The following is a 25,028-nucleotide window of genomic DNA, read 5'->3' as shown; positions in this document are numbered from 1 at the left end:
TTTTGTCACATCAGTGTTGGAAGTACATTTGAACAAACTTTTCTTGTAGGCCAGTTGGTCTCGGAGTCTGCTGTCATTTAATAAGATCTGACTGTACCTCAAATGTTTGCATAAGTAAGAATTTTTCTTTCCCTTTTCCTTACCAAGAATCTGTCCACCCTTTTTCTTTAAAAAAGATCAACGGCTCTGCTTCGCCACCTATCCTGGATGAGAGTTCTAAACACATGGCGATCTGGCTCAGTGACTAGCACTGCTGCCTCAGTGCCAGGGACTGGGTTTGATTTCATTTTTGTTGAGTTTGCACATTGTGTCAGCATGGGTTCATTCCACGTGCTCATATTTTCCTCCAATCCAAAGATGTGCAGATTAGGTGGATTAGCTATGCTAAATTGTCCGTAGTATCTAGGGATGTGTGGTTAGGTGAATTAGCCATAAGAAATGTAAAACTACAGGGGTAGAGTAGAGGAGGTGGGTCTGGGTGGGATGCTACGGAGGGTTGGTGTGGACTTGATGGGCTAGATGGCCTACTTCCACACCTAATAGGGATTCTGTCATTCTATGATTTTGATGATTGTTGTTTGTTTCGGAGTAGCTACCTTTTTATTACTTACACCACACATCTGAGAATTGCTAAAATTCTACAATCGGCCAGTTGAAATGTAAAGAGTGAGAATGGAGAAGCAGCTTTCATGTTATGTTCCTTAACTCCAGGTGAGATTTAGTTTCTTGGTGAATAATATTGAGCCAGATGTGGTCACATTGTAGGAACAATGATTTTTATTTCAGCACTTCCATATGAAATTACTCTTTTTTTTTTGTTTTCCCCTCTCCAAACTTGGTGTGACCTATTGAGATATGTGCCATGCTGTAATTTTCAGAATTTTAGCAAGGGTTTAGAATTTGTAACACATTCCTCTTAATAGTTCCATTTTGGTATAAGTTATAAACTTGCTATATAGGTTGCTGAATGTTTAAAAATAGCATAATTATTGGATGCTGCAGGAAGTGTTTGAATTGTTGAGTAGGAAAGCATATGCATTTGATTTAAGTTCTAAACATCTCTATCCATTGAGCACCTTTTATTTTAAATCTGCATACAAAATTAAGACAGTCATTAATTCATTAAAGTGCATTGTACTTCTGACGTTTCTGAGGTAGGAACTGCCTTCTGGCAGCCATGCATTTAATTAACCTACAATATATCAGCTTGATTTGGAGATGCCAGTGTTGGACTGGGGTGGACAAAGTTAAAAGTTGATTTTTATCTATATCAGCTTGCAGTTATATTGTGCTTTCGATATTGAAGGGTCCTGCGGCACCTTGAGTCATAAGGAAAACTGATACCAAGCTAAGAGATTACAAGGTAATATAAAGCTTGAACAAAAGTTGAATTTAAGGAAGAGAGAACGCCAAAGAATTAAATTTGCCTTCAAGCACCCAATAATGGGGCAGGAATTACAAGAATCTCCACTCAGGAATAACAAAGTGGGGTCATGGGGACTCCTGGCCTTTGGTCCTTTCCAAAGAATCCCATGCTTCATGCTGTAGTTTCAATGCCAACCATCTGTTTTCTGTTTCTAGAGACATTTGGATTAGAAGCGAATGAAGATAAATAAGTAATGATCCTTAGGTTACAAGTATTCTTTGTCTCATTACCAGGAACAACAGTTTCAGTCCTTTTAGAGAGGGAAGCAAGGACAGTGATGGGACAGTAGTTTGAGAGGCTTTTTTTTTGTGTGGGGTATAGTGATTACTGCAGTTTTGAAAAGGAAAGAACCATACCCAAGGAGATGGTATGTTTGCTATTATCAGCTGGTATGGGATATGAAAACAAATTGACATTTTGTAATTACACACTTTCAAGATTAGAAGGGGTTTTCATTGATGAGCAAGGAGATAATTTAAGAAAATGGAAGGAAAACCAGAACGGTAGGCTTAGAGCTCTGAGCAAGGGTCAATCATGGAAAATTTGACTTTGCGCTAGTGAGGTATAGCAGAAGCACTAAGCCTGATGGTCCCAATCTTAATGACAATTAATACTGTACTAAGCTTTCCCAAGTGTGGGATAGTTTATTCAGCAATGCTTGCATACTTGCTAGTAAATTACCTATTTCAATGGGTTAGCCCATGTTAGTTACAATAAAAAAAACTCTGGGGTAGCAAGTTCCAGGCTGAATAACTAATGTTTTTCATTTGGTAGTTAAAGTATGCAAGATTGCAACTCATGGATCAATAATGCATCATGTAATGATTGAATCTATACACAGTTTATTTTTACTTGGCAGTAATCTGTTTGATTGGATATACGTTACTCCAGTTAAAGTTCTTGTTTCAAAATAGTAAACATTTCTAGTTTCTTGATTATCTTGGAAGTAAATTTCATTGTGAGACATCTGATTGGAATGTTTAATTTCTATAGATGCCTTGCGTGGTGGAGGAAGATAAGGCAGTTGGCCTGAAATGATGGTTTAAAATAGCTCTGCCCATTGAGAGAAATGATCAGTTTTGAGAGGAGCCTGTCAGTTCTGTATTCTACAATCTCTATAATCACTAATCTAATGACTAGATATATCTCCTAGAGCAATGCTTTCTCACCAATTGTTAATAACATCTCAAGAGTGTAACCTATTCACTTTTGAGTAACAAGCAGTAGTTGATTGCATAAGTAGGTGTCTCTTCTGCCAATTACTTATGAGTAATCGATTCTTCAGTTAGACTAGTATTAAAGTGTTGGTGACTGCAAATCTAGCAAAGATGATCCTGCCAGAAAACTCTGCCAACTTTGTGCCTTTCTTAAAACAATTTTGCCCCCTATCGTCACCAGACTCCACTGCTGTCACACCTCATTTGCTATTAAGTTTGTGGCATCTAAACTGGGGTTTACAACCCATTCCTTGCCACTCTCCCACCTTCCACCACGCTTGAAGCTTAAGTACCCAGTAATGCAAGGTCGTATTCACCCATTATCTGTGTTCTATGAACTATGTTTGACTTACAATTAAGTGATACCTCGGTTTCAAATTTCTCATCCTTATTTTCAAATCATGACATCACATCTACTTGTCCCTAATTTCCACCAGCCCTACAATTCTTGGATATATGCATTCCTTAGAGCTTGCATGATATCAAAGTTGTTTGATGTGCCTTCAGCTGCTGAAGCCTGAAGCTTTGGAATTCCCTCTCTAAACCTTTTCTCCTTTTTTAGATCTAACTTAAAGCATACCATTTTGGCTGAGTCTCGCATGTGGCTCAGTGCCAAACCTTGTTTGCTCCTTTTGAAGTATCTTGGAATGTTAAAGACAACATAAACACAAGCTGGTGTTATTGTTTTTGATTGGAGATGCAGCTCTGTCAGTTTAAAGTACTCCGTTACAATTTTTATACAATGCAGTAGTTAAAGTAGTTTTTTTAAAAAAAGCATTTTGTGTTTATATTGTTTGTTTCTCTCTATTCTTTAGTACATGGGTGATATTGTCAAAATTGAACATCTTGCCCATCCCACCATCACTCCAAGGTTCATATTGAGCCATGGCACTCATTTGATAGTCCAAGAAATTGAACTTGCTGTACTGTTCAAGTACGTAGTAACTATCCTGGACCTGGATTCCATTCTTCCCCACCATTGCCTTCTATCTCTTGATGTCTTTAGTCATCAATGTTCTATACATGTCCAGTCTTGAAAGCTTTTGAGTATCCACAACCCATCTTGTGGGGATGGCTTGGGAGCTCATGACTTTGACTGTTTTGTGTAGAAAGTGATCCCTGATTTTTGCTCCTGCAGAGGCATCTAATTTTAAAGTCTGTAATTTACTTCCTCTCAGATGAAATAGACTTTTGGTGACTGCAATAACAAAACCACAATGTTTTCAGCACTTGGATTGTTCTTCTAGATCAAAGGCATTTTCAGCTTTATGCTGTCTTAAGTTAAGCATCCTGATGATGAAAACTCTGAATAATATAATGTTGGACAAATCCAAAGTGTACTGGAGAGGAAATTGTGTCCACGCCAGTATGTGACTTGAATGGGGAGTCTGGAGGTTCTTAATATTGCTGCTTTAGTCTTATAGTATTTGTTAGAAGTGAGGGGCGTATTCTTGAAATTGCCTCAAAATGTTATGTCATTTAAATTATAAATGCTGCAGCCAGAGTGCACTGACCCAACCTGGATCTTGTTGAGTTTCTCAAGTGAGTGGTTTTTAACATGTTGATGGTAAATACTCCCTTTTGTACTTGCTTGAGCTTTATCTATGGGAAGCTGCTTTGTATTGTCTAAATTTGAAGGTCTTTAAGTATTAACACAAAATTGCAATCGCATCTTGTGAATAGGGTGAGATATCTACACTTATGTCCTACTGTAGCTAACATTTGTGGGTTTGTTTTTGGTGCATTATCCATCTAAAGGCTTTAAGGGGAAAAAGAGGTTAGCAATTTCTTAGATTCTAAGTTAGTTCTTAGAGCTGAAAAACAGAGTTCCATCACTATACCAGTATGTTTTTTAAAAAAAAAATTACCTCAGAAATTGAGACCCAAGTTTCAAGTAAATATCCCAAAGGAAGGCCATGCAAAGAAAAACATGAACAAAGACATTTTTAGCAACAAAAATGACTGCATCAGTTTTTAGCACTTTTGTGTGCTTCAGCAAATGACATCCCACTGTGTAGCAATATGTGCATTAAAATCTTCTCCCCTCGCTTTACAAACTTATCATCAAGTTAGTGTGCCACTTAGTGGGCGGCACGGTGGTGCCTCACAGCGCCAGAGACCCGGGTTCAATTCCCGCCTCAGGCGACTGACTGTGTGGAGTTTGCACGTTCTCCCCGTGTCTGCGTGGGTTTCCTCCGGGTGCTCCGGTTTCCTCCCACAGTCCAAAGATGTGCAGGCTAGGTGAATTGGCCATGCTAAATTGCCCGTAGTGTTGGGTAAGGGGTAAATGTAGGGGTATGGGTGGGTTGCGCTTCAGTGTGGTCTTGTTGGGCTAAAGGGCCAGTTTCCACACTGTAATATAATGTAATCTAATCTAAATCTCGTCAAACATCTCAACCCTTGCTAGTAAGAAACCTTTCTGGCTTTTATATTGTAGTTCTGCCCCAAAACAAAATTGCACACCCATGCCAAGGTTCAATAACATTTTATCAGTAAATATTAATGTCAAAAAAGGTGATCTTGTGTAAATTTTGCATAAGCTAGTACAAAGATACTTTCAACAAGTTAGTTGTTTATTTTTTCAGCTCTAAATTAGGAGAAAATTTACTCAATGAATGTATTCTCTAATCATACATGCTTATGCTCAAGTACAAAGCTGGTTGTAACCAGGTAAAAACAATGACTGCAGATGCTGGAAACCAGATTCTGGATTAGTGGTGCTGGAAGAGCACAGCAGTTCAGGCAGCAACCAAGGAGCTTCCAGCCCATCCCCCTGCTCAGCAGTGAAGTATTTGAACCTTCTCTCAACCACTGCGATTTAGCATGACTGCATTACAAACAGGAAGTAGACAACCACAACAGTCACTTGTGCAGAATGAAATAGGTGACTGCGTAACTGCATTGGCTCAAAGAGGAAAAATGGCCAAGACACCAGAGAAAATTCCTTGCGCTTTGAATACCTATAGTGTTAGAACTTGTTAGTTCTTGACTAACAAAGTTCAAGTCCTTTGTTAGATTTGATCAGGGCGGCACAGTGGCACAGTCGTTAGCACTGCTGTCTCTCAGCACCAGGGTCCCAGGTTCAATTCCAGCCTCAGTCTGTATGGAGTTTGCACATTTTCCCCGTGTCTGCGTGGGTTTCCTCCGGGTGCTCCAGCTTTCTCCCACAGTCCAAAGATAAAGGTCAGGTGAATTGGCCATGCCAAATTGTCTTAGTCAGAGGGAAATGGGACTGGGTGGGTTAACTCTTCGGTGTGGACTGGTTGGACCTAAGGGCCTGTTTCCACACTTTAGGGAATCTAATCTAATCTTATCTGTATATAACAAATTAATATCATGGATGCTAACCATTCTCCAGTTTGAAAACCACTGATTTTAACCTAAAGGCAACACCACCTTGTAGCATCAGGGACCCAGGTTGAATTCCACTCTCTGGCAACTATGTGAAATTTCCACGTTCTTCCTGTGTATGTGAGCAGCTCCTCTTGGTGCTGTGTATCCTCGAGGAGAAAGTGAGGTCTGCAGACGCTGGAGATCAAAGCTGAAACTTTATTGCTGGAACAGCACAGCAGGTCAGGCAGCATCTAGGGAACAGAAGATTCGACGTGAAGAAGGGCATGTGCCCGAAACGTCGAATCTTCTGTTCCCTAGATGCTGCCTGACCTGCTGTGCTGTTCCAGCAATAAAGTTTCAGCAGTGCTGTGTATCCTCCCCAGTCCAAGGATGTGCAAGTTTTAGGTGGTTTTTGTTTGGGGCGGTTGCAACCTTATTTCAAAAGATATGTGTATCACAAGTCTGATTCAGTTCCTGACATGTCCTGAATTAACTTAACGTGGCTCAGTCATCAGGACTGTTCCTTTAATTATACTCTTTTTTTTTTGAGATCGGTAAAAGAAAATTCCAATCACAAAGTGCTATGATTGCATTTGAATTGCTGCAATATTAATCCTGACTCTTTTTTTTTAAAAATGATACTGGTTGCACAAATCCACATGTAAATTGTGTAGTATTCTGGTCAGACTGCAGTTTAAATACTTTATGTAATTTTGGGTGCTATGTCATATGGGTGCTAGACGCCCTGCTAAGAGAAACAACTGTTAACGAGGCATGACTAGAAACATTTTGGACCTTTTTTTAAACCCATAAACAAGGTATCTGAGAAATGGTCATTAGAATGTAAACAGCATATTTTAAAAAAAAAGAATTGGTAGAAGGGTTGCATCTATGCAATTTAAGTTAAATTGCAGAAGTAGGAGACAGATGAACTATACTTTGGAAGAAATTATTTTACAGCACATGTTTACATTACATAAAGTTGTTTTGTACAGTACTTTAGTGAGCTTATGAACTTACAAAAAGACCTGGCTTGGGTGGGTTGAAGGAAGTAACTACGCAATTGCTGAATTTCCTGTTTTCGGAAGCAGAGGGAACATTAAGTCAGCCTGGGGATAGGGGAAAAGCATTTGATGGTTCACTTTTTGTATAATTTCCGGGGTGTTTTTTTTTTAAGTGCTCTACATCAATGACCTGCTAGAATGAGTTCATTTCTCTCTAGTGAACTTTTCATGTGAAAATACAATCTCCAGTGTCTCCACATGACCATTGTCTGTGGACCTCCCCGATGCATAATTTTAGTACCTGTAGCCCTGAAATTGGGATCCCACGCTGACTAGCTGGATCATTTGCACTGCCCTGAGACAAACTTCCTATTGGAGATTGGAACAGTAAACTTTCATGTGGAAAACATAAATTAAGAAATGAGCTCACTTCAACACACTGTAGGTCACTGTGGGGGGTGGGGGGCAACATCCCAGAAATTCAAACATCGTACAGACTGCCATGAAGTCAGTGTTTATTTGCTGCATTCACTTCACTATTTGTACTGCAGCTGCTAACAGTTGGAGTAATTCTGACAATGGTAGAATTTATGGCCCTCCTGATTCAAGTTAGAAAACCAACAAAAGGATCATTGCACCAGTGAAGTCCCACTTTAACTGGTGATTTTTGTTACTTTTTTCCCTCTCTCCAATGGGCATTCTTTTCTTCCCATCCATCCAGGCTGCTGTTTACACTAGGAAATCACTTCCTGTACTAATTGCTCATTCTACATCTTGACAGAAAACATTGGCCTTCATAAGGGAAGGTGGTCATAGATCTTGGAGACTCTACATAGAAAATGACCTTTTTTTGGTCCATAGTCTGTCAGTCAACAGCAACCAACTAATTAGTCCATAGCCTTGTATGCTTCAGCATTGGGTGTGCATATCTAAATACTTTGCAAATGTTATTAGGATTTCTACCTCCATCCTTCCAGGTAGAGTCCCAGATTCCCACCATCCTCTGGGTGGAAAAAGTCTTTCTTTCATCCGATCTTTTAAATCTTCAGCCCCTTATCTTTTAACCCTATGACCAATGGTCATTTTACCCTTGATCAAGGGGAAAAGTTTCTTCCTGTCTACCCTACCTACATCCCTCCCATAATTTTATACATCTCTATCATGGTGGTGTAGTGGTAATGTCATTGCTGGTTATCCAAAACTGGGCTGGGGATGGGGGAAGAAAAAGAGACTGTTTCAGAAATTCAGCTCTTGTTAAACATTTCAATTCCTATAACGCTTATGATTACTTTGTGCCAAGTATTGCTCTAAATGCGGTGATATATTTATGGTTACTCCATTAAGAGCCATACTGGACTCAAAATGTTAACTGTTTCTCTTCAGAAATGCTGCCAGACCTGCTGAGCTTCTCCAGCACACTTTTTTTTTTAATTTTCAGATTTCCAGCATCTTCAATATTTTGCTTTTGAGTGCTCTGGGGATACTGGTTTAAATCCTGAGCTATGTACTATTTGTTAATTTAGGTGAAGAGACCAAGAGTAATGGATCTAAGGTTGCTGAATATACAAAGTTATGTGAGATTCAAGCAGTTTTAAATGAGTGGGCAACAAGGAAAAGCGACTCTACCTCTAACTGATATTTAAAGATTTGGGTGTATTTAGAACATAGAACATAGAAGAATACAGCACAGTACAGGCCCTTTGGCCCTCTATGTTGCGCCGATCCAAGCCCACCTAACCTATACTAACCCACTATCCTCCATATACCTATCCAATGCCCGCTTAAATGCCCATAAAGAGGGAGAGTCCACCACTGCTACTGGCAGGGCATTCCATGAACTTACGACTCGCTGAGTGAAGAACCTACCCCTAACTTCAGTCCTATATCTACCCCCCCTTAATTTAAAGCTATGCCCCCTTGTAATAGCTGACTCCATATGCGGGAAAAGGTTCACACTGTCAACCCTATCTAACCCCCTGATCATCTTGTACACCTCAATCAAGTCACCCCTAAACCTTCTTTTCTCTAATGAAAACAGCCCCAAGTGTCTCAGTCTTTCCTCATACGATCTTCCTTCCATACCAGGCAACATCCTGGTAAACCTCTTCTGCACCCGTTCCAGTACCTCCACATCCTTCCTATAGTATGGCGACCAAAACTGCACACAATATTCCAGATGCGGCCGCACCAGAGTCTTATACAACTGCATCATGACCTCAGGACTCCGGAACTCAATTCCTCTACCAATAAAAGCCAGTACGCCATATGCCTTCCTCACCGCACTATTTACCTGGGTGGCAACTTTCAGAGATCTGTGTACATGGACACCAAGATCCCTCTGCTCATCCACACTACCAAGTATCCGACCATTAGCCCAGTACCCCATCTTTTTGTTATTCTTCCCAAAGTGAATCACCTCACACTTAGCTACATTGAATTCCATTTGCCACCTTTCTGCCCAGCTCTGCAGCTTCTCTATATCCTGCTGTAACCTGCCACATCCTTCCTCACTGTCAACAACTCCTCCGACTTTCGTATCATCCGCAAACTTGCTCACCCAACCTTCTAACCCCTCTTCCAAGTCATTTATAAAAATGACAAACAGCAATGGTCCCAAAACAGATCCTTGCGGAACACCGCTAGTGACGGCACTCCAAGATGAACATTTGCCATCAACTACTACCCTCTGTCTTCTTCCATCCAGCCAATTCCTAATCCAAACCTCCAACTCACCCTCAATGCCATATCTCCGTATTTTCTGCAGTAGCCTACCATGGGGAACCTTATCAAACGCCTTACTAAAATCCATATATACCACATCTACCGCTTTCCCCTCATCAACCTCCTTCGTCACCTTTTCAAAGAATTCAATAAGGTTTGTGAGGCACGACCTGCCCTTCACAAAACCATGCTGACTATCCTTGATCACATTATTCCTATCCAGATGTGCATAAATCCTATCCCTTACAATTCTCTCTAAGACTTTGCCCACAACAGAAGTGAGACTCACCGGCCTATAGTTACTAGGGTTATCCCTACTCCCCTTTTTGAACAAGGGAACCACATTTGCTATCCTCCAGTCTTCTGGCACTACTCCAGTAGACAAAGAGGACATAAAAATCAAGGCCAATGGCTCTGCAATCTCCTCCCTTGCTTCCCAGAGAATCCTAGGATAAATGCCATCAGGCCCAGGGGACTTATCTATTTTCACCTTTTCCAGGATTTCCAACACCTCTTCTCTACATACCTCAAAGCCATCCATTCTACTTATTTGTGACTCAGTATTCACATCGACGACAATGCCCTGTTCCTGAGTAAATACTGAAGAAAAGTATTCATTCAGTGTCTCCCCAATCTCTTCCGCCTCCACACGCAACTTCCCACTACTATCCTTGACTGGACCTATTCCTACCCTAGTCATTCTTTTATTCCTAACATACCTATAGAAAGCCTTAGGGTTTTCCCTAATCCTACCGACTAAGGACCTTTCATGTCCCCTCCTTGCTGCTCTTAGCTCTCTCCTTCAGGTCCTTCCTGGCTACCCTATAACTCTCAATCGCCCCAATTGAACCTTCACGTCTCATCTTGAGATAGGCCGCCCTCTTCCATTTAACAAGGGATTCCAATTCCTTATTAAACCACGGCTCCCTCGCACGACCCTTTCCTCCCTGCCTGACAGGTACATAATTATCAAGGGGACACAATAGTTGCTCCTTGAACAAGCTCCACATATCATTTACACTCTTGCCTTGGAGTCTACTTTTCCAAGCCACACATCCTAAGTCATGCCTCACCGCATCATAATTTCCCTGACCCCAGCTATAACTCTTGCCCTGTTAGTACACACTTATCCCTCTCCATCACGAGAGTAAAAATCACCGAATTATGGTCACTCTCCCCAAAGTGCTCACCTACCTCCTAATTCTAACACCTGGCCTGGTTCGTTACCCAGTGGCCTGGTTCGTATAGAAAAGTATAGAAAACTAATATACATCTGGACCAATTCGAAATGCAAATGGCATGTTGGGCTTTATTACATAAAGACTAGAGTACTAGAAGAAAAAATTGCTTCTGTTGTACACTTGTAATATTGTGACAATACAAAATACTGCTGGAAATTTGAAATAAAACCAGTGCTGTAAAAGTCAGCAGGTCTAGCAACATCTGTGGAAAGCAGCAGTTACCATTTGAGTCTAGACTGAATTTGACTCTGTCATATTCAACTCAGTGTTTGTTTTGCTCCTCACATTGGCAGCTAAATTGCTGAACGTTTTCAGCACTTGCTGTTTTTAACATTACTGCATACGGTTTCACAATCACAATCACAATTGCTATAATGCAGAAGACTCTATTCTGTTGTATCCTATCTACACTGACCTGTTTTAACAGTGCCTATCTCCTTTCTTTTCCCGGTAACCCTGCACGCAGTTTTCTGTTTAAATTGTCTACTACCCTCTTAAAATGCCTCAACTGAAACTGCTTCCACCAAACTTCCAAGCAAATTCATCTTAACCTCTCTGCTTTGTACTGTGTCCCTGCAAATGAAGCTAAGTACTTTATGCTTAATGGCTTTCTCAACCTGTTCTGACTTTAACGACTAATGCACGTATGCACCCATGGTCCCAGTGCTCCTGCATACCCTCTAAGTACCCTTTTTTATGCTGTCTCCTCATGTCCTTTTATACCAAAATGCTTCACCTCCCACTTCTCTGCATTAAAATTCATCTGCCTACTCCCAGTGTCAATGTCCTCTTGAAACTTTACACTGTCCTTCTATCAGTTTACAATTCTCCTGAGCTTTGTCCCATTGCAGACTTTGAAACTGTCACCTACTTCCATTACACCATCTAGGTCATTTATATAATTTGGGATAAGCAAAGGTTCTAATTTCTGTACTGATTTTCCATCAGTATTGTTGGATGGCTCCAATCCAGTCCCAGTGCCTTATCAACTTTAAGTACAGGTTTTTCTCCTACAAATGTCTCTTAATAGAAAATCGTTTAATAGATAGAACGGGCCTATGGGAAAAGTCGGGTTAAGAATAGACTAACAAAATAATTCCATCACGATCACTGAAATCACCCAGAAGTTTAATACAAAGACCACAGCCTGAATGAAGGTAGACACAATTTCTCCCTTTAAATCATGCTGATTCTTCTAAATTAATCTGCATTTTTCCATGTGACTATTCATTTATCTCAAATTATTGTTTCTCAATGTTTCCCCACCACTGAAGTTAAACTGACAGATCTGCAATTGTAGACCAATTTTTGCATCTTTATTTTTTTCAACAAGGGCTTAATTATCCAGGTCCTCCCTGAATCCAGGGATGATTTGAAAGAACACTCCCAGGGACTTTGCAATTTCTGTACTGATTTTCCTTCAGTATTGTTGGATGGATCTAATCTAGACCCAGGTCCTTATCAATTTTTAAGTACAGGTAGTTCTCCTATAACACCACAGTTGCATTCTAGCACAGCCTCACTTAATTTTTTTTTAAATCATTTAATAGAAATAATGGTGCCTATGGGAAAAGTGGGGTTTGGGGCAGACCGGCAAAAAGTCAGTCATGTTCACTCCACAATCACCCAGAAGTCTAAGTTAGAGTATAGCATAGCCTGAATGAAGGTTGAAATCCTTTATTAATGAAACAAAAATTTAACAATACATTTTAAAATGTAAGAAAGTTGCTGTCTGTACAGTGCCTCTGAGCTGCTCTGTTGGCAGTTGACATTGGCACATGGGCAGGGTAGCACAGACTGGCACTGACATCATATGTGGGCACTGGTGCATGCACAGAATGTAAGAACAATAGCACATGTCAAACTGCAGAGATTTCTGTGAGCACATAGTCACATGCGCAGAACTGATCACTGCTGGAATTGTGCTATTAGCAATAGAAGTAAATACTCTCCAAAATACAGTTCTCCAATTCTTCAGCTAAATTGCACTGCTGAAACATGCATTACTTCTACTTGTACAGTTTATACAATCTTCTTTACCAATTTTTAAGCCCTTATAGTAACTGAGTTTTTTTCTCTGTTGTCATGGCCAGAGTAGCATCTGCCTTGGTGATAAAGACAGATGCAAAGTATTCATTTAATACCCCAGCCATGCCACATGCTGCCGAGCGTAAATCTCCTTTTTGGTCCCGAGTTAGCCCAATATCATCCTGTTACTGTTGAGGTGCTCAAAGAAGGTTTGGGATTTTCCTCTGTTAGCTGCCAGTCCTTTTTTTATATATAATTCCTCTTTGTGTTTCATATTTGCTTTTTAACCTCCCTTCTGAATCTTCTGTATTCAGTTAGGTTCTTGCCTGCTACCTGTCACTAATGTTCACTAATATAATTTTAGAGAAGGAAACTGCCATCCTTACATGGTCTGGCCTGTGTGTGACTCCAGGCAATGTGGTTGACTCTTAAACTGCCCTTTGGCAGTTAGGGGTGGGTAATGATTGCTTTTTTTAAAAAAAAAAAAATTCCTACTTTCTTAATTTGTATTTAATATCTCCTTTGCCATCCAACGATCTCTGGATTTGTTGTCCTATCTTTCCCTTTTTTATAAGGTCATAGGCCTTGACTGTGCCAAAACCACCATTTCTTTTGAAGATAGTCCATTGTTTTTCCTTCCAATCTTGGTTCTACTTGATATGACCCAGTTGTATTCTTCTCCCATTAGAGATTCACGCTCTGCTAGTTAATTATTCTTACTCTGGATTGACCTGTGTACTACTATCTACGGTCATCCTAACCATTGACGTGGAGATGCTGGTGTTCCACTGGGGTGGACAAAGTCAGAAGTCACATGGCACCAGGTTCTAGTCCAACAGGTTTATTTGAAATCGCAAGCTTTTGGAGTTTGCTCCTTTATCAGGCAAAGGTGACTTCACCTGATAAAGGAGCAATGCCCTGAAAGCTTGTGATTGCAAATAAAGCTGTTGGATTAGAACCTGGTGCCTTCTGACTTATCATAAGCATTATGAATACTGTCCTCCTAATGTTCCTCTGCTGTTTGCTACGATTGTCATGTGATCTATTTGGCACACCTCCTTTCCAGTAACCAAGTCTAACAGTGCCTCCTTTCTTCTTGGACTGGGCACATACTGCTGTTGGAAGTTTTCCTCAACACCATATAAGATCACTTGTCTCTCCCTGCTCCTTTATACTACGACTAGTTCTATTGTGCAATTGAAGTTCGCTGTTATAACTACTCTATGCTGTTTGTATCTCCTCCATAATTTCCTTGCAGATCTCATCCCCTGCATCATTCCCTGTAGCTGGACGTCTATGTAATTGCACCCTTTTTCCTTGGCTCTGGACAGATTGTTTCTGTCCTTGAACACTGATACATTTTTTTTTTCTCCAGTACTGCAAAGCTGTCCTTAACAGAGATACAATCAGGTTTTTTTGGTTCCTTTTCCTATCTTTTCTGAACTCCTTGTAACCAGAAAAAAAATAACTACTGCCTCTACTTAAGCCAAGGGTCTGTCCTGTGATGTAATGGGGGTGTGTGTGTTATCCATATTTTGATATCATTTATTTGAAAATTTGGATTTGAGCTAGTGGCCTAAATGGTTTTGTTCTGCCTGAAAGGTTTAATAATTTACTTACAGGTATTTCTGTGGCCATGATGGTTTCAGTTTTGAAGGTCTAGGTTTGTTTTTAACTTTTTAGGTGAAATCTTTAGTTCAGGAAAACTCTTTTGGGCTTCACCTTAGTTTGCAAAAGTCTTGGATGGTGATAGATATGCAAAGGAGATGGTTTAGAAATCTGAAGAAATAATAGGTAACTTATGTAAAGTTCTCTTTTCCTGAGGTTTTTATTGATTTTGAATAGGTGGTGATGACAATGTAAATCATCCCTGATTGGCAAGGGATGGGAATGTAAACATCCCACATGTCACCTATAAGACAGACACCCCCACCCCCAGGGCATTCCATTTCTTGCAGGTCAGCAAAGTAAATTAACTCTAACTAGAGTTTTGTGAAGATATGGACAGACGGGCAGAAAACTAGCCACCAGGTTACATGAACCTCAACTAGCCACAAAAAGACATGACCCACTCACTAGTATCCTTACATACAGATGAGGAAGAGCAGCACTTTGGGAGAACACCTGTATCCTAGGTCAAGCCAAACAGACACAAGAATTCCTAGAAGCATGGTATTCCAACTGGAACTCTATCAACAAACACACTGACTTGGATCCCATTTACCACTCTGAGAAAGAACAGGAAATGATGACACCTCAGGAAATGACATCACCAACCCAAGGAAACCTAAACACAAATAGAAAGCAGGCCATGCCACCAGTGCTTCATCCAGTGGCTCATTGATGTTACCTAGTATGGTGACAAAACTTCTGAAAACTAACCTTCCAACTCAGTGTGCACACCGACATCTAGTAACTCTTTCATATCACATTCCCTCATCGTGTGGCTAAAGCATGACCACGACACAAAATTTTGTTTGAAACGGGCATTGTAGAATTTCAAACATCTGGCTCAATACCCTCAAAGAATTTGTTTTAAGGATACATGATTCTTTTAAAAAAGACCTAATGCTGTACAATTTGTGTGAAAACAATCTGCCCTATTGCATAGCCCACAAAGCACGTTGCATTGAGATCCTGATTCAACCAAGGCAAAATAGTCACTTAAGGATTTTCTGAACCAGTATTTTAACAAGCTGAAATATTTAAATATCAAACACTCAGCATGGCATAAATTGCATTGAAACTTCATTTTTGACACCAGTATTAGTAAAACCTTAATCTGTGTTTTTTTTTTCGTATCCTCTTGATGAAATTACGCTTCTAACAAGAAAACACTTGCAGCGGACCACATGGGGCTGCAGTTCATGCTACCAGCAGAGTCCACAGCCCAGAAACGGACACTCCCTCAACAAAAACCAGCAGTCAGTACATTTCACTGTCGGGATCAGAGTGGACCAGCTCCTCCCACCACTACCATGTTGCCCTAAAAGTACTTCAAAGGGTGTGGAGGATAAAGGCGAATAACTTCTTAGAAGAACCAAATTTTTTGTTTTTTTTCTTTTGATATTCTTGGCTTCTAACCTTTTTTTGGGTTTTAGACTCCAGAGCCTCAAACCTTGCCACTAGAGGAATCCAAACTCCTTTTACCTAGGGGACTTGAACCCCTTTCTCACCCCTCACTGGACTCAAACCCTTTTCTTACTCTGTCGGTGACTCGAACCTCAATTAAATCCAGGGGACTTTAACCTCTGAGTTCCCAGTAACTTATGATTCTGAAAGCAAACTTGGTGTGCAAGTGCGTAAGTTACCTCTGAGATTACGTCACCACGTCTTACCTTGTGGGCCCATCCATCTCACGCAACTGGCACTCGGGCGATCACTTGTCCAACCTGGAAGCTTTGTCTATGTTGGAATCCCACCGTTGCCCCAAATGTTAAGTTTGTTTTTCTTTCCCCTGAGCTGCTTATTGATTTTTGAATAGGTGGTGATGACAATGTAAGTCATACCTCAATGGCAAGAGATGGGGGTGTAAATGACCCACATGCCACCTATAAGACAAAGGCACACCACCCTGCCCCTGGGGTATTCATTTTCTTGCAGGTCAGCAGAGCAAATTAACTCTTTAATGTCACAAGTGTAAACAGTTTAGTTTGAAAATTTCAGACCAGAAATGTTTGGTTACGTTCCTGAAGATGTTATGTGAAACTAAAGCAGTCTGTCAGATTCTCAAAATGAAGAATTGAAGTCACAGTTTAGTCTTATGGGAAAGAGAAAGCCGTTTCCTCTGCTGAGAGTTTTGTAAATGTGTGCTTTTTGGATTAATGGGATTGTACTTTACAAATTTCAAAATTTTAAACATGTTTTTATATGGAAATAGTTTGGTTTATTATATCTTTGACTTCCACTTTCCTGTGTGCAAGAAACTTTGAGTTGTAAAACAGTCAAATCTGCAGCATAGTGATTGTTTTCAGTGGAAAAAGTACCTTGTTAAAATTGAAAATGAAACCAAAATATGATTAGATTACTTTAGATTAGATTACTTAGTGTGGAAACAGGCCCTTCGGCCCAACAAGTCCACACCGACCCGCCGAAGCGCAACCCACCCATACCCCTACATTTACCCCTTACCTAACACTACGGGCAATTTAGCGTGGCCAATTCACCTGACCTGCACACCTTTGGACTGTGGGAGGAAACCGGAGCACCCGGAGGAAACCCACACAGACACTGGGAGAACGTGCAAACTCCACACAGTCAGTCGCCTGAGGCGGGAATTGAACCCGGGTCTCTGGCGCTGTGAGGCAGCAGTGCTAACCACTGTGCCACTGTGCCGCCTTGCTCTATTTCAGTCTGGTAACATTCTCATCTGGTATTAATACCAGCTGAGATCGTAATATCACGATATCATAAAACAAGTTGTGCCTGTAACTACCCAGTCTTTTTAACAATGATCCATACGTTCACATTTATGCAATGTAACCTTAATTTTAGGTGTAATTGCTTTCTCCCTTTTTCCAACTCAACATTATTTTACTCTATTATAGTGCTATCTGCTTCTGCCAACATTTCACAAACTTGATCTTTTTCTTTCTCATTCTCTCCTGATGAGATATTAGTTAATTTGCTCTGCCGACCTGCAAGAAATTGAATGCCCTGGGGGTAAGGTGGTGTGTCTTTGACTTACAGGTGGAATGTGGAAGGTTTACGCCACCATTCCCTTGCCATTCAGGGATGATTTACATCTTCATCCAGAAATCAGTAACATTACAGTTGGAATTTGACTGCTCCCCTCTAGATACAAAAAAATCGCAACAGATTTAACCATTGAGATGATTTGCATTATATTGTTTTTGGAGATGATGTGGTCACTGCGTTGTATCTTGAGTGGCATGTGACTGAGGGGATGTCTTGTAGGCGGAACTAACTGTGATGTTGAGATCTTTTGTTTAAAGGAAAGACTTTGTTTGTTTTCTTTGCTCAGTGAGGGCTTTTGCCACAACCCCGTAAGCTCTGCGAGGTGTTAAAAGTTCCTCCAGAAAGCTTGTACTGTGCTTAATAAATTTGGTTGCTGCTTCACAGAAGTTGGTGTTGCAGTTACATCAAATGTGTAAGAATCTCTTGGGGGGGGGGGGGGGGAGAAAGAGCTTAACACTGGTTCCTACACACCACCTGAGTTGTTTTAAACCTTCCTTAAGAGCACTAGCAACATAAGCCACAAGGAACTAAGTCCTGGCTCTGTGTTCAGATGCAATTCATCTAGCTTGTACAGGTGTTAACCCCCCCAACCCCTCATGGCATTGCCAACTGTCTATTCTAGTATTTTATGCACTGGTATTCCTCTCTAATAACCTCTGGTTGCCACAATTTACCAATTCCCCAAAGAATTCAGTTACTGCTCTGTTTGGATGCAACAGGTTGGGCTTCTACAGATGCCATCTCCAAGAAGTCCGTCCTAATGTCCCAGTAATCTAAAACCCTCTCTCCTGCAGTGTTTACAGCCATGAAGTTATCTGGTCTTGTCGTCCTATGTCTGTGTTGACTTGCTCCTAAAAATTAGGGGAAGCAATAGTGCAGTGGTAAAGTTGCTGGGACTAGTAATCCAGAACTCCGGTTCTGGGAAAGTGTTGAATCCCACTATGGCAGCTGGTGAAATTTGAATTTAATAAAAATCTGGAATAAAACTTTAGCTCAAGGGTAACAATGTAACCACTTGCCATAAACTCCTCCAATTTGATTAACTGATGTCCTTTATCTGGTCTGCCCTAAATGAGATTCTAGATCTGTAGCAATGTAATTGACTCTTAGCAGCTCTCTGGGGCAATCAGAGGGCCTCTAAATGCTGACCTACCCAGTGACAAATTCCATAATTAGATTACTGTTTTAGGTATCCTGCTTACTAATATTTTACTCATCCCATATTACATTTTTAGATTAGATTCCCTACAATGTGGAAATAGGCCCTTCGGCCCAACAAGTCCATACTGACCTTCCGAAGAGCAACCCACCCAGACCCATTCCCCTACATTTACCCCCTGAACAATGCACCTAACACTACGGGCAATTTAGCATGGCCAGTTCACCTAACCTGCACATCTTTGGACTGTGGGAGGAAACTGGAACACCCGGAGGAAACCCACGCAGACACTGGGAGAATGTGCAAACTCCACACCCAGTTGCCTGAGGCGGGAATTGAACCCGGGTCTCTGGCACTGAGACAGCAGTGCTAATCACTGAGCCGCCGTGCTGCCACTTGCCCATTTTCTGCCTATGTTGTTTCTACCAATGTAGACCATAACATCTGGCTCCCCTCATTAAATAATCCCTTATAAGTACCACTACAGCAGCTTACCAGGGAACCTTTTTGCCTTGTACTTTTTTTGTACAAGTACAATCTGAACCATGAAGAATGGGGAAAACAATCACCTCTAAGTCTCTTGCCCTCCTGACTTGGAACTATATTGCCATTCCATCAAAATCCTGAACTCTTCCAAACAACAGTTAAAGTATGCATCTTGCCCCACCTTCAATTCTCGGTAAATGCTGGCCAAGCAGCAACATCCTGTGAACCTTTTTTTTTTAAATTTACATTTTTGCACAGAAGTCTTTATTTTGGTGCAAGTGCAATAGTTGTATGTTAGTGTTGTTTGCCTATTTGCAGGAAGGATTGATGTCAGTAATGTACCTTTTATCCAGCTTATACATGTATTCATTAAAAAGGAGATTAATGTAATCTCTCATCTCTCTCTCTTTCTGTGGAAGCAAGTTGTGCTTAAACCCAAGGTATTTGACAAAAGAATAAAAGAATAGGTCAGGAATAAAAGAATAACTAGGGTAGGAATAGGTCCAGTCAAGGATAGTAGTGGGAAGTTGCGTGTGGAGGCTGAAGAGATTGGGGAGACACTGAATGAATACTTTTCGTCAGTATTCAATCAGGAACAGGACATTGTTGTCAATGTGAGTACTGAGTCACAATTAAGTAGAATGGATGGCTTTGAGGTATGTAGAGAAGAGGTGTTGGAAATTCTGGAAAGGGTGAGAATAGATACGTCCCCTGGGCCTGATGGCATTTATCCTAGGATTCTCTGGGAAGCAAGGGAAGAGATTGCAGAGCCATTGGCCTTGATTTTTATGTCCTCGTTGTCTATAGGAGTAGTGCCAGAAGATTGGAGGCTAGCAAATGTGGTTCCCTTGTTCAAGAAGGGGAGTAGGGATAACCCTAGTAACTATAGGCCGGTGAGTCTCACTTCTGTTGTGGGCAAAGTCTTAGAGAGAATTGTAAGGGATAGGATTTATGCACATCTGGATAGGAATAATGTGATCAAGGATAGTCAGCATGGTTTTGTGAAGGGCAGGTCGTGCCTCACAAACCTTATTGAATTCTTTGAGAAGGTGACTAAGGAGGTGGACGAGGGGAAAGCAGTAGATGTGGTGTATATGGATTTTAATAAAGGCGTTTGATAAGGTTCCCCATGGTAGACTACTGCAAAAAATATGGAGGTATGGCATTGAGGGCGAGTTGGAGGTTTGGATTAGGAGTTGGCTGGCTGGAAGAAGACAGAGGGTAGTAGTTGATGGCAAATGTTCATCTTGGAGTGCCGTCACTAGCGGTGTTCCGCAAGGATCTGTTTTGGGACCATTGCTGTTTGTCATTTTTATAAATGACCTGGAGGAGGGTTAGAAGGTTGGGTGAGTAAGTTTGAGGATGATACGAAAGTCGGAGGAGTTGTAGACAGTGAGGAAGGATGTGGCAGGTTACAGCGGGATATAGATAAGCTGCAGAACTGGGCAGAAAGGTGGCAAATGGAGTTCAATGTAGCTAAGTGTGAGGTGATTCACTTTGGTAAGAGTAATAAAAAGATGGGGTACTGGGCTAACGGTCGGATACTTGGTAGTGTGGATGAGCAGAGGGATCTTGGTGTCCATGTACACAGATCTTTGAAAGTTGCCACCCAGGTAAATAGTGCGGTGAAGAAGGCATATGGCGTACTGGCTTTTATTGGTAGAGGAATTGAGTTCCGGAGTACTGAGGTCATGTTGCAGTTGTATAAGACTCTGGTGCGGCCACATCTGGAGTATTGTGTGCAGTTTTGGTCGCCATACTATAGGAAGGATGTGGAGGCACTGGAACGGGTGCAGAGGAGGTTTACCAGGATGTTGCCTGGTATAGTAGAAAGATCGTATGAGGAAAGGCTGAGGCACTTGGGGTTGTTTTCATTGGAGAAAAGAAGGTTTAGGGGTGACTTGATAGAGGTGTATAAGATGATTAGGGGTTTAGATAGGGTCGACAGTGAGAATCTTTTTCCACGTATGGAGTCAGCTATTACAAGGGGGCATAGCTTTAAATTAAGGGGGGGTAGGTATAGGACAGATGTTAGGGGTAGGTTCTTTACTCAGCGAGTCGTGAGTTCATGGAATGCCCTGCCAGTAGCAGTGGTGGACTCTCCCTCATTATGGGCATTTAAGCGGGCATTGGATAGGCATATGGAGGACAGTGGGCTAGTGTAGGTTAGGTGGGCTTGGATCGGCGCAACATCGAGGGCCGAAGGGCCTGTACTGCGCTGTATTCTTCTATGTTCTATGTTCTAGAAGACAACTGGAGACTGGCTCTGCAGCTTATCGAGCATGTTTATAAAAAAATTTACTTAACATCAAACTTTGCTATACTGAATTGGTGGGGACATTGCATGAAATGCAAAATGTTTATTTTCTCAGCAATGAAGTTTTTCTTTGGTTCCATTGAATGCACCTTTTTAAAGCAATATTCTATGGAATTTGTTATTAAGCCACAATTTTAAATGGCTGATTATAAGTGAGGATAATTTCTCAATGTGTATTTTGCTAATCTAGAGTTTCTTTTATTCTTTCATGGGATGTGGTAAATGCCAGCATATGTTGCCCTGTCTAATTCCCCTTTTAAAGTGGTCGTGAGCAGTGCCTTGAACTGCTATAGTTTGGTGTTTGTGTTCCCCAAATGTTGTTGGGAATGGAGTTCCAGGATTTTGACCCAGTGACAGTGAAGAAATGGTGTTATAGTTGCAACACAGGGTAGTATGTGGCTTGGAGAGGAAGTTACAGGTGGTAGTGTTTCTTTTTAGCTGCTCTGCTTGTCCCTTTAGGTCCTCCATTTGGAGGATGCTGTCTGAGCCTGTAAGTTGCTTCAGTGCATTTTTCTGTGTGGGGAGAAAGAAACTGAATCTTGTTTGCTATGTCCATAAGGAACTGGAATCAAATCTGGGCTTTGTGAATATCAAGAATATGGTTCCTTATTCAAAAAAGGACCATTGATTCAGTTATGTTACAGATTCAATAGGGAGGAGACTCTGGTCCTCTTACTGTTCAAATGTAATAGTAGGTTGTAGTTTTTTTGTTTGTCACCACAAATGTGTTCTAAATCACTTTTTATGAAAAGTGTACTTTATTATCTATTAGCAAAAATGTCAGTTATGTCTTGGGCTTTGAGCTGCTTCCACCTAGGTTGACAGTAAGTTGGGTGGTAGTGTGCTGTGAGGAGAATGCTAAGAGGCTGCAGTGTGACTTGAACAGACTGGCTGAGTGGGCACACATTTGGCAAATGCAATATCATGTGGATAAATGTGAGGTTATCCACTTTGGTCACAAAACAGGAAAGCAGATTATCTGAATGGTACTTTAGGAAAAGGTGGGATGTGATGAGACATGGGTATCACTCGCTGAGGGTTGGCATGCAGGTGTAGCAGGCAATGAGGAAAGCTAATGGCAAGTTATCCATCATAGCAAGAGAATTTGAGTATTGGAATAAGGATGTCTTGCTGCAGTTATACAGCGCCTTGATGAGGCCACACCTTAGGTATTGTGTGCAGTTTCAGCCTCCTAGTGAGGAAGGACATTCTTGCTACTGAGGAGTTCCAGCAAAGATTCACCAGACTGACTCCTGGGATGGCAGGACTGACATATGAATAAAGATTGGATTGACTCCGCTTTATACTTGCTGAAATTTAGAAGAATGAGGTGCGGGGGGAATCTCTATAGAAACAGAAAATCATGCTGGATCTGGATAAGCTAAATGCTGGATGAATGTTCCTGATGTTGGAAGTCCCGAACTAGGGATCACAATCGAAGAATAAGGGGTAGGCCATTCAGGACTGAGATCAGTAAGAATTTCTTCACTCCATTTTGAACCTGGGAATTCTCTCCCACAGGAAGCTATTGGGGCCAGCTCATTAGCTATGTTCAAATGGGAGCTGGACATCGTCCTGATGGCTAAAGAGATCAAGGGGTATGGGGAAAGAGCGGGAATGGCATGCTGAGATTGCATTGAATGGTGGTGCAGACTCAAAACAGCTGTGACCCACTCCTGCACCTATTTTCTATATTTCTCGCTCCAGTGGTTGGACCATTTTTCATGCATTTGTGCTCATTACTATCACCACCTGCTTTAAAAAAATTCTATCAGCCAACAAAAATTGAATTAATATGCATGTCATCTGTGCTTCCACTTAATTTTTTGAAGCGATAATGCCAGATCAAAGCCCTCTAACTCATAGGCAAAATGTAATCTTGCAAAGAGTCAGAGATATACAGCATGGAAACAGAACCTTCAGTCCAACTTGTCCATGCTAATCAGATATTCTAAATTAATCTCCTTTTCCTTTGCCAGCATTTGGCCCATATCCCACTAAACCTTTCCTATTCATGTAATTATCCAGATGCTTCCACCACTGCATATTTATTTTTTGTTGAATTCCTAAGTTGTGTGAGACTGTAGTGGGATATAACAAAGAAAAGCTCTGGGGGAAGGCAGAACCAGAACCAGTACCAGAAATGCCTGTTTAATTGCCTTTATGCTTTTTTTTTCTAGATTTAATCCAATGTACCAACGAGATGAATGTGAACATACCACAAATGGCAGATACTCTGTTTGAAAGGGCAACAAACAACAGCTGGGTTGTGGTGTTTAAAGCTTTAATCACAACGCATCACTTGATGATGTATGGGAATGAGGTAAGTGTTACCAATAAAATTGCATCTCACCAAAAATTATTGGTTGCTATTATTTTGGAACCATTAGCGTAAGCTTGTAACCAGGTTGGGCAACTTCAAAGTTTTCTTTTTTAAGAAAGCTGCTGCTTGCTTAGGCATGCAATGGTCAGGAAATGTTTTGACTTCCATTCTGTATTTAAGGCTTTGCCTTAAAGTTAATGGTTAGATAACTGGGAGGCATTCCAATGATCTTATCCCAACTATGTAATCTATTTGTTCGTGAAGTTCTTTTAATATGATACCCATTTCCTCAAAGTCTGTCAACAATGACTGTCAAGAGGCCGTACGCTGAAAAGGCTAACCTCTGCTATGGTGGAAGATTGGCATGCCACTTCATTTCAAATTAGCTATTCAGAAACAAATCAGATTATGTGCTTTCTGGTCTTTTAGATTTTGTTTTACTTGCAAAGCTAGCGAGTTAAATTACCAAGAATATCAGCACATATCTACTGTAAGTATTGTTTTTGTATTCCTTTCAGACTTTTGGGGGCTTGAGATTGGTTTTTTGCACATAAGACTGCAAGTGTGAGAAATGGAATTGACAGATGTTGATATCTGTGCTCTGAAGTAGTTGTATTAAGTTAAGAATATTACAGTTACAGGCCCTTTCGCCTTCAAAATTGTGCTAATCTGTGAAACTAATCTGAAGCCCAGCTAACTACACATTCTTGGCCATATGCCTATCCAGTGACCATTTAAATGCCTTTTCAAGTTGGCAAGTCTAGTACTGTTGCAGACAGTGCATTCCACGCCACTGCTACTGAGTAAAGAAACTACCTCTGACATCTGTCGTATATCTATCACCCTTCAATTTAAAGCTATGTCCCCTTATGCTAGCTATCACCATCCACTGAAAAAGGCTCTGTCCAACTAACCCTCTTTTATCTTATGTCTTAATTAAGTCACCTCTTAACCTTCTCTGTAACAAGAACAGCTCAAGTCCCTCAGCCTTTCCTCTTAAGACCTTCCCTCCATACCAGGCAATGTTCTAGTAAATCTCCTCTAAACCATTTTCAAAAGTTTCCACATCCTTCCT

At 41.0% G+C, this 25,028-nt stretch overlaps 1 protein-coding gene across 3 annotated transcripts in view; it reads left to right on the top strand.

The window, feature by feature from the left end:
• The window catches only part of LOC122557277 (phosphatidylinositol-binding clathrin assembly protein), a 158,999-nt gene that overhangs the window by 21,442 nt on the left and 112,529 nt on the right, over positions 1 to 25,028 (top strand). For all 3 annotated transcript variants that reach the window (XM_087991996.1, XM_087991997.1, XM_087991995.1), the window contains exon 2: positions 23,811 to 23,953. In XM_087991996.1, the coding sequence (XP_087848122.1) occupies positions 23,811 to 23,953 (143 nt within the window). The remainder of the gene's footprint in view (positions 1 to 23,810; positions 23,954 to 25,028) is intronic.

Source organism: Chiloscyllium plagiosum, unplaced genomic scaffold (assembly GCF_037043375.1).
Source record: "Chiloscyllium plagiosum isolate Xiang-an unplaced genomic scaffold, Cpla_swu_hap1 HiC_scaffold_11, whole genome shotgun sequence".
Lineage (NCBI taxonomy): Eukaryota > Metazoa > Chordata > Chondrichthyes > Orectolobiformes > Hemiscylliidae > Chiloscyllium > Chiloscyllium plagiosum.
This window is presented reverse-complemented; position numbering and strand designations above follow the sequence as displayed.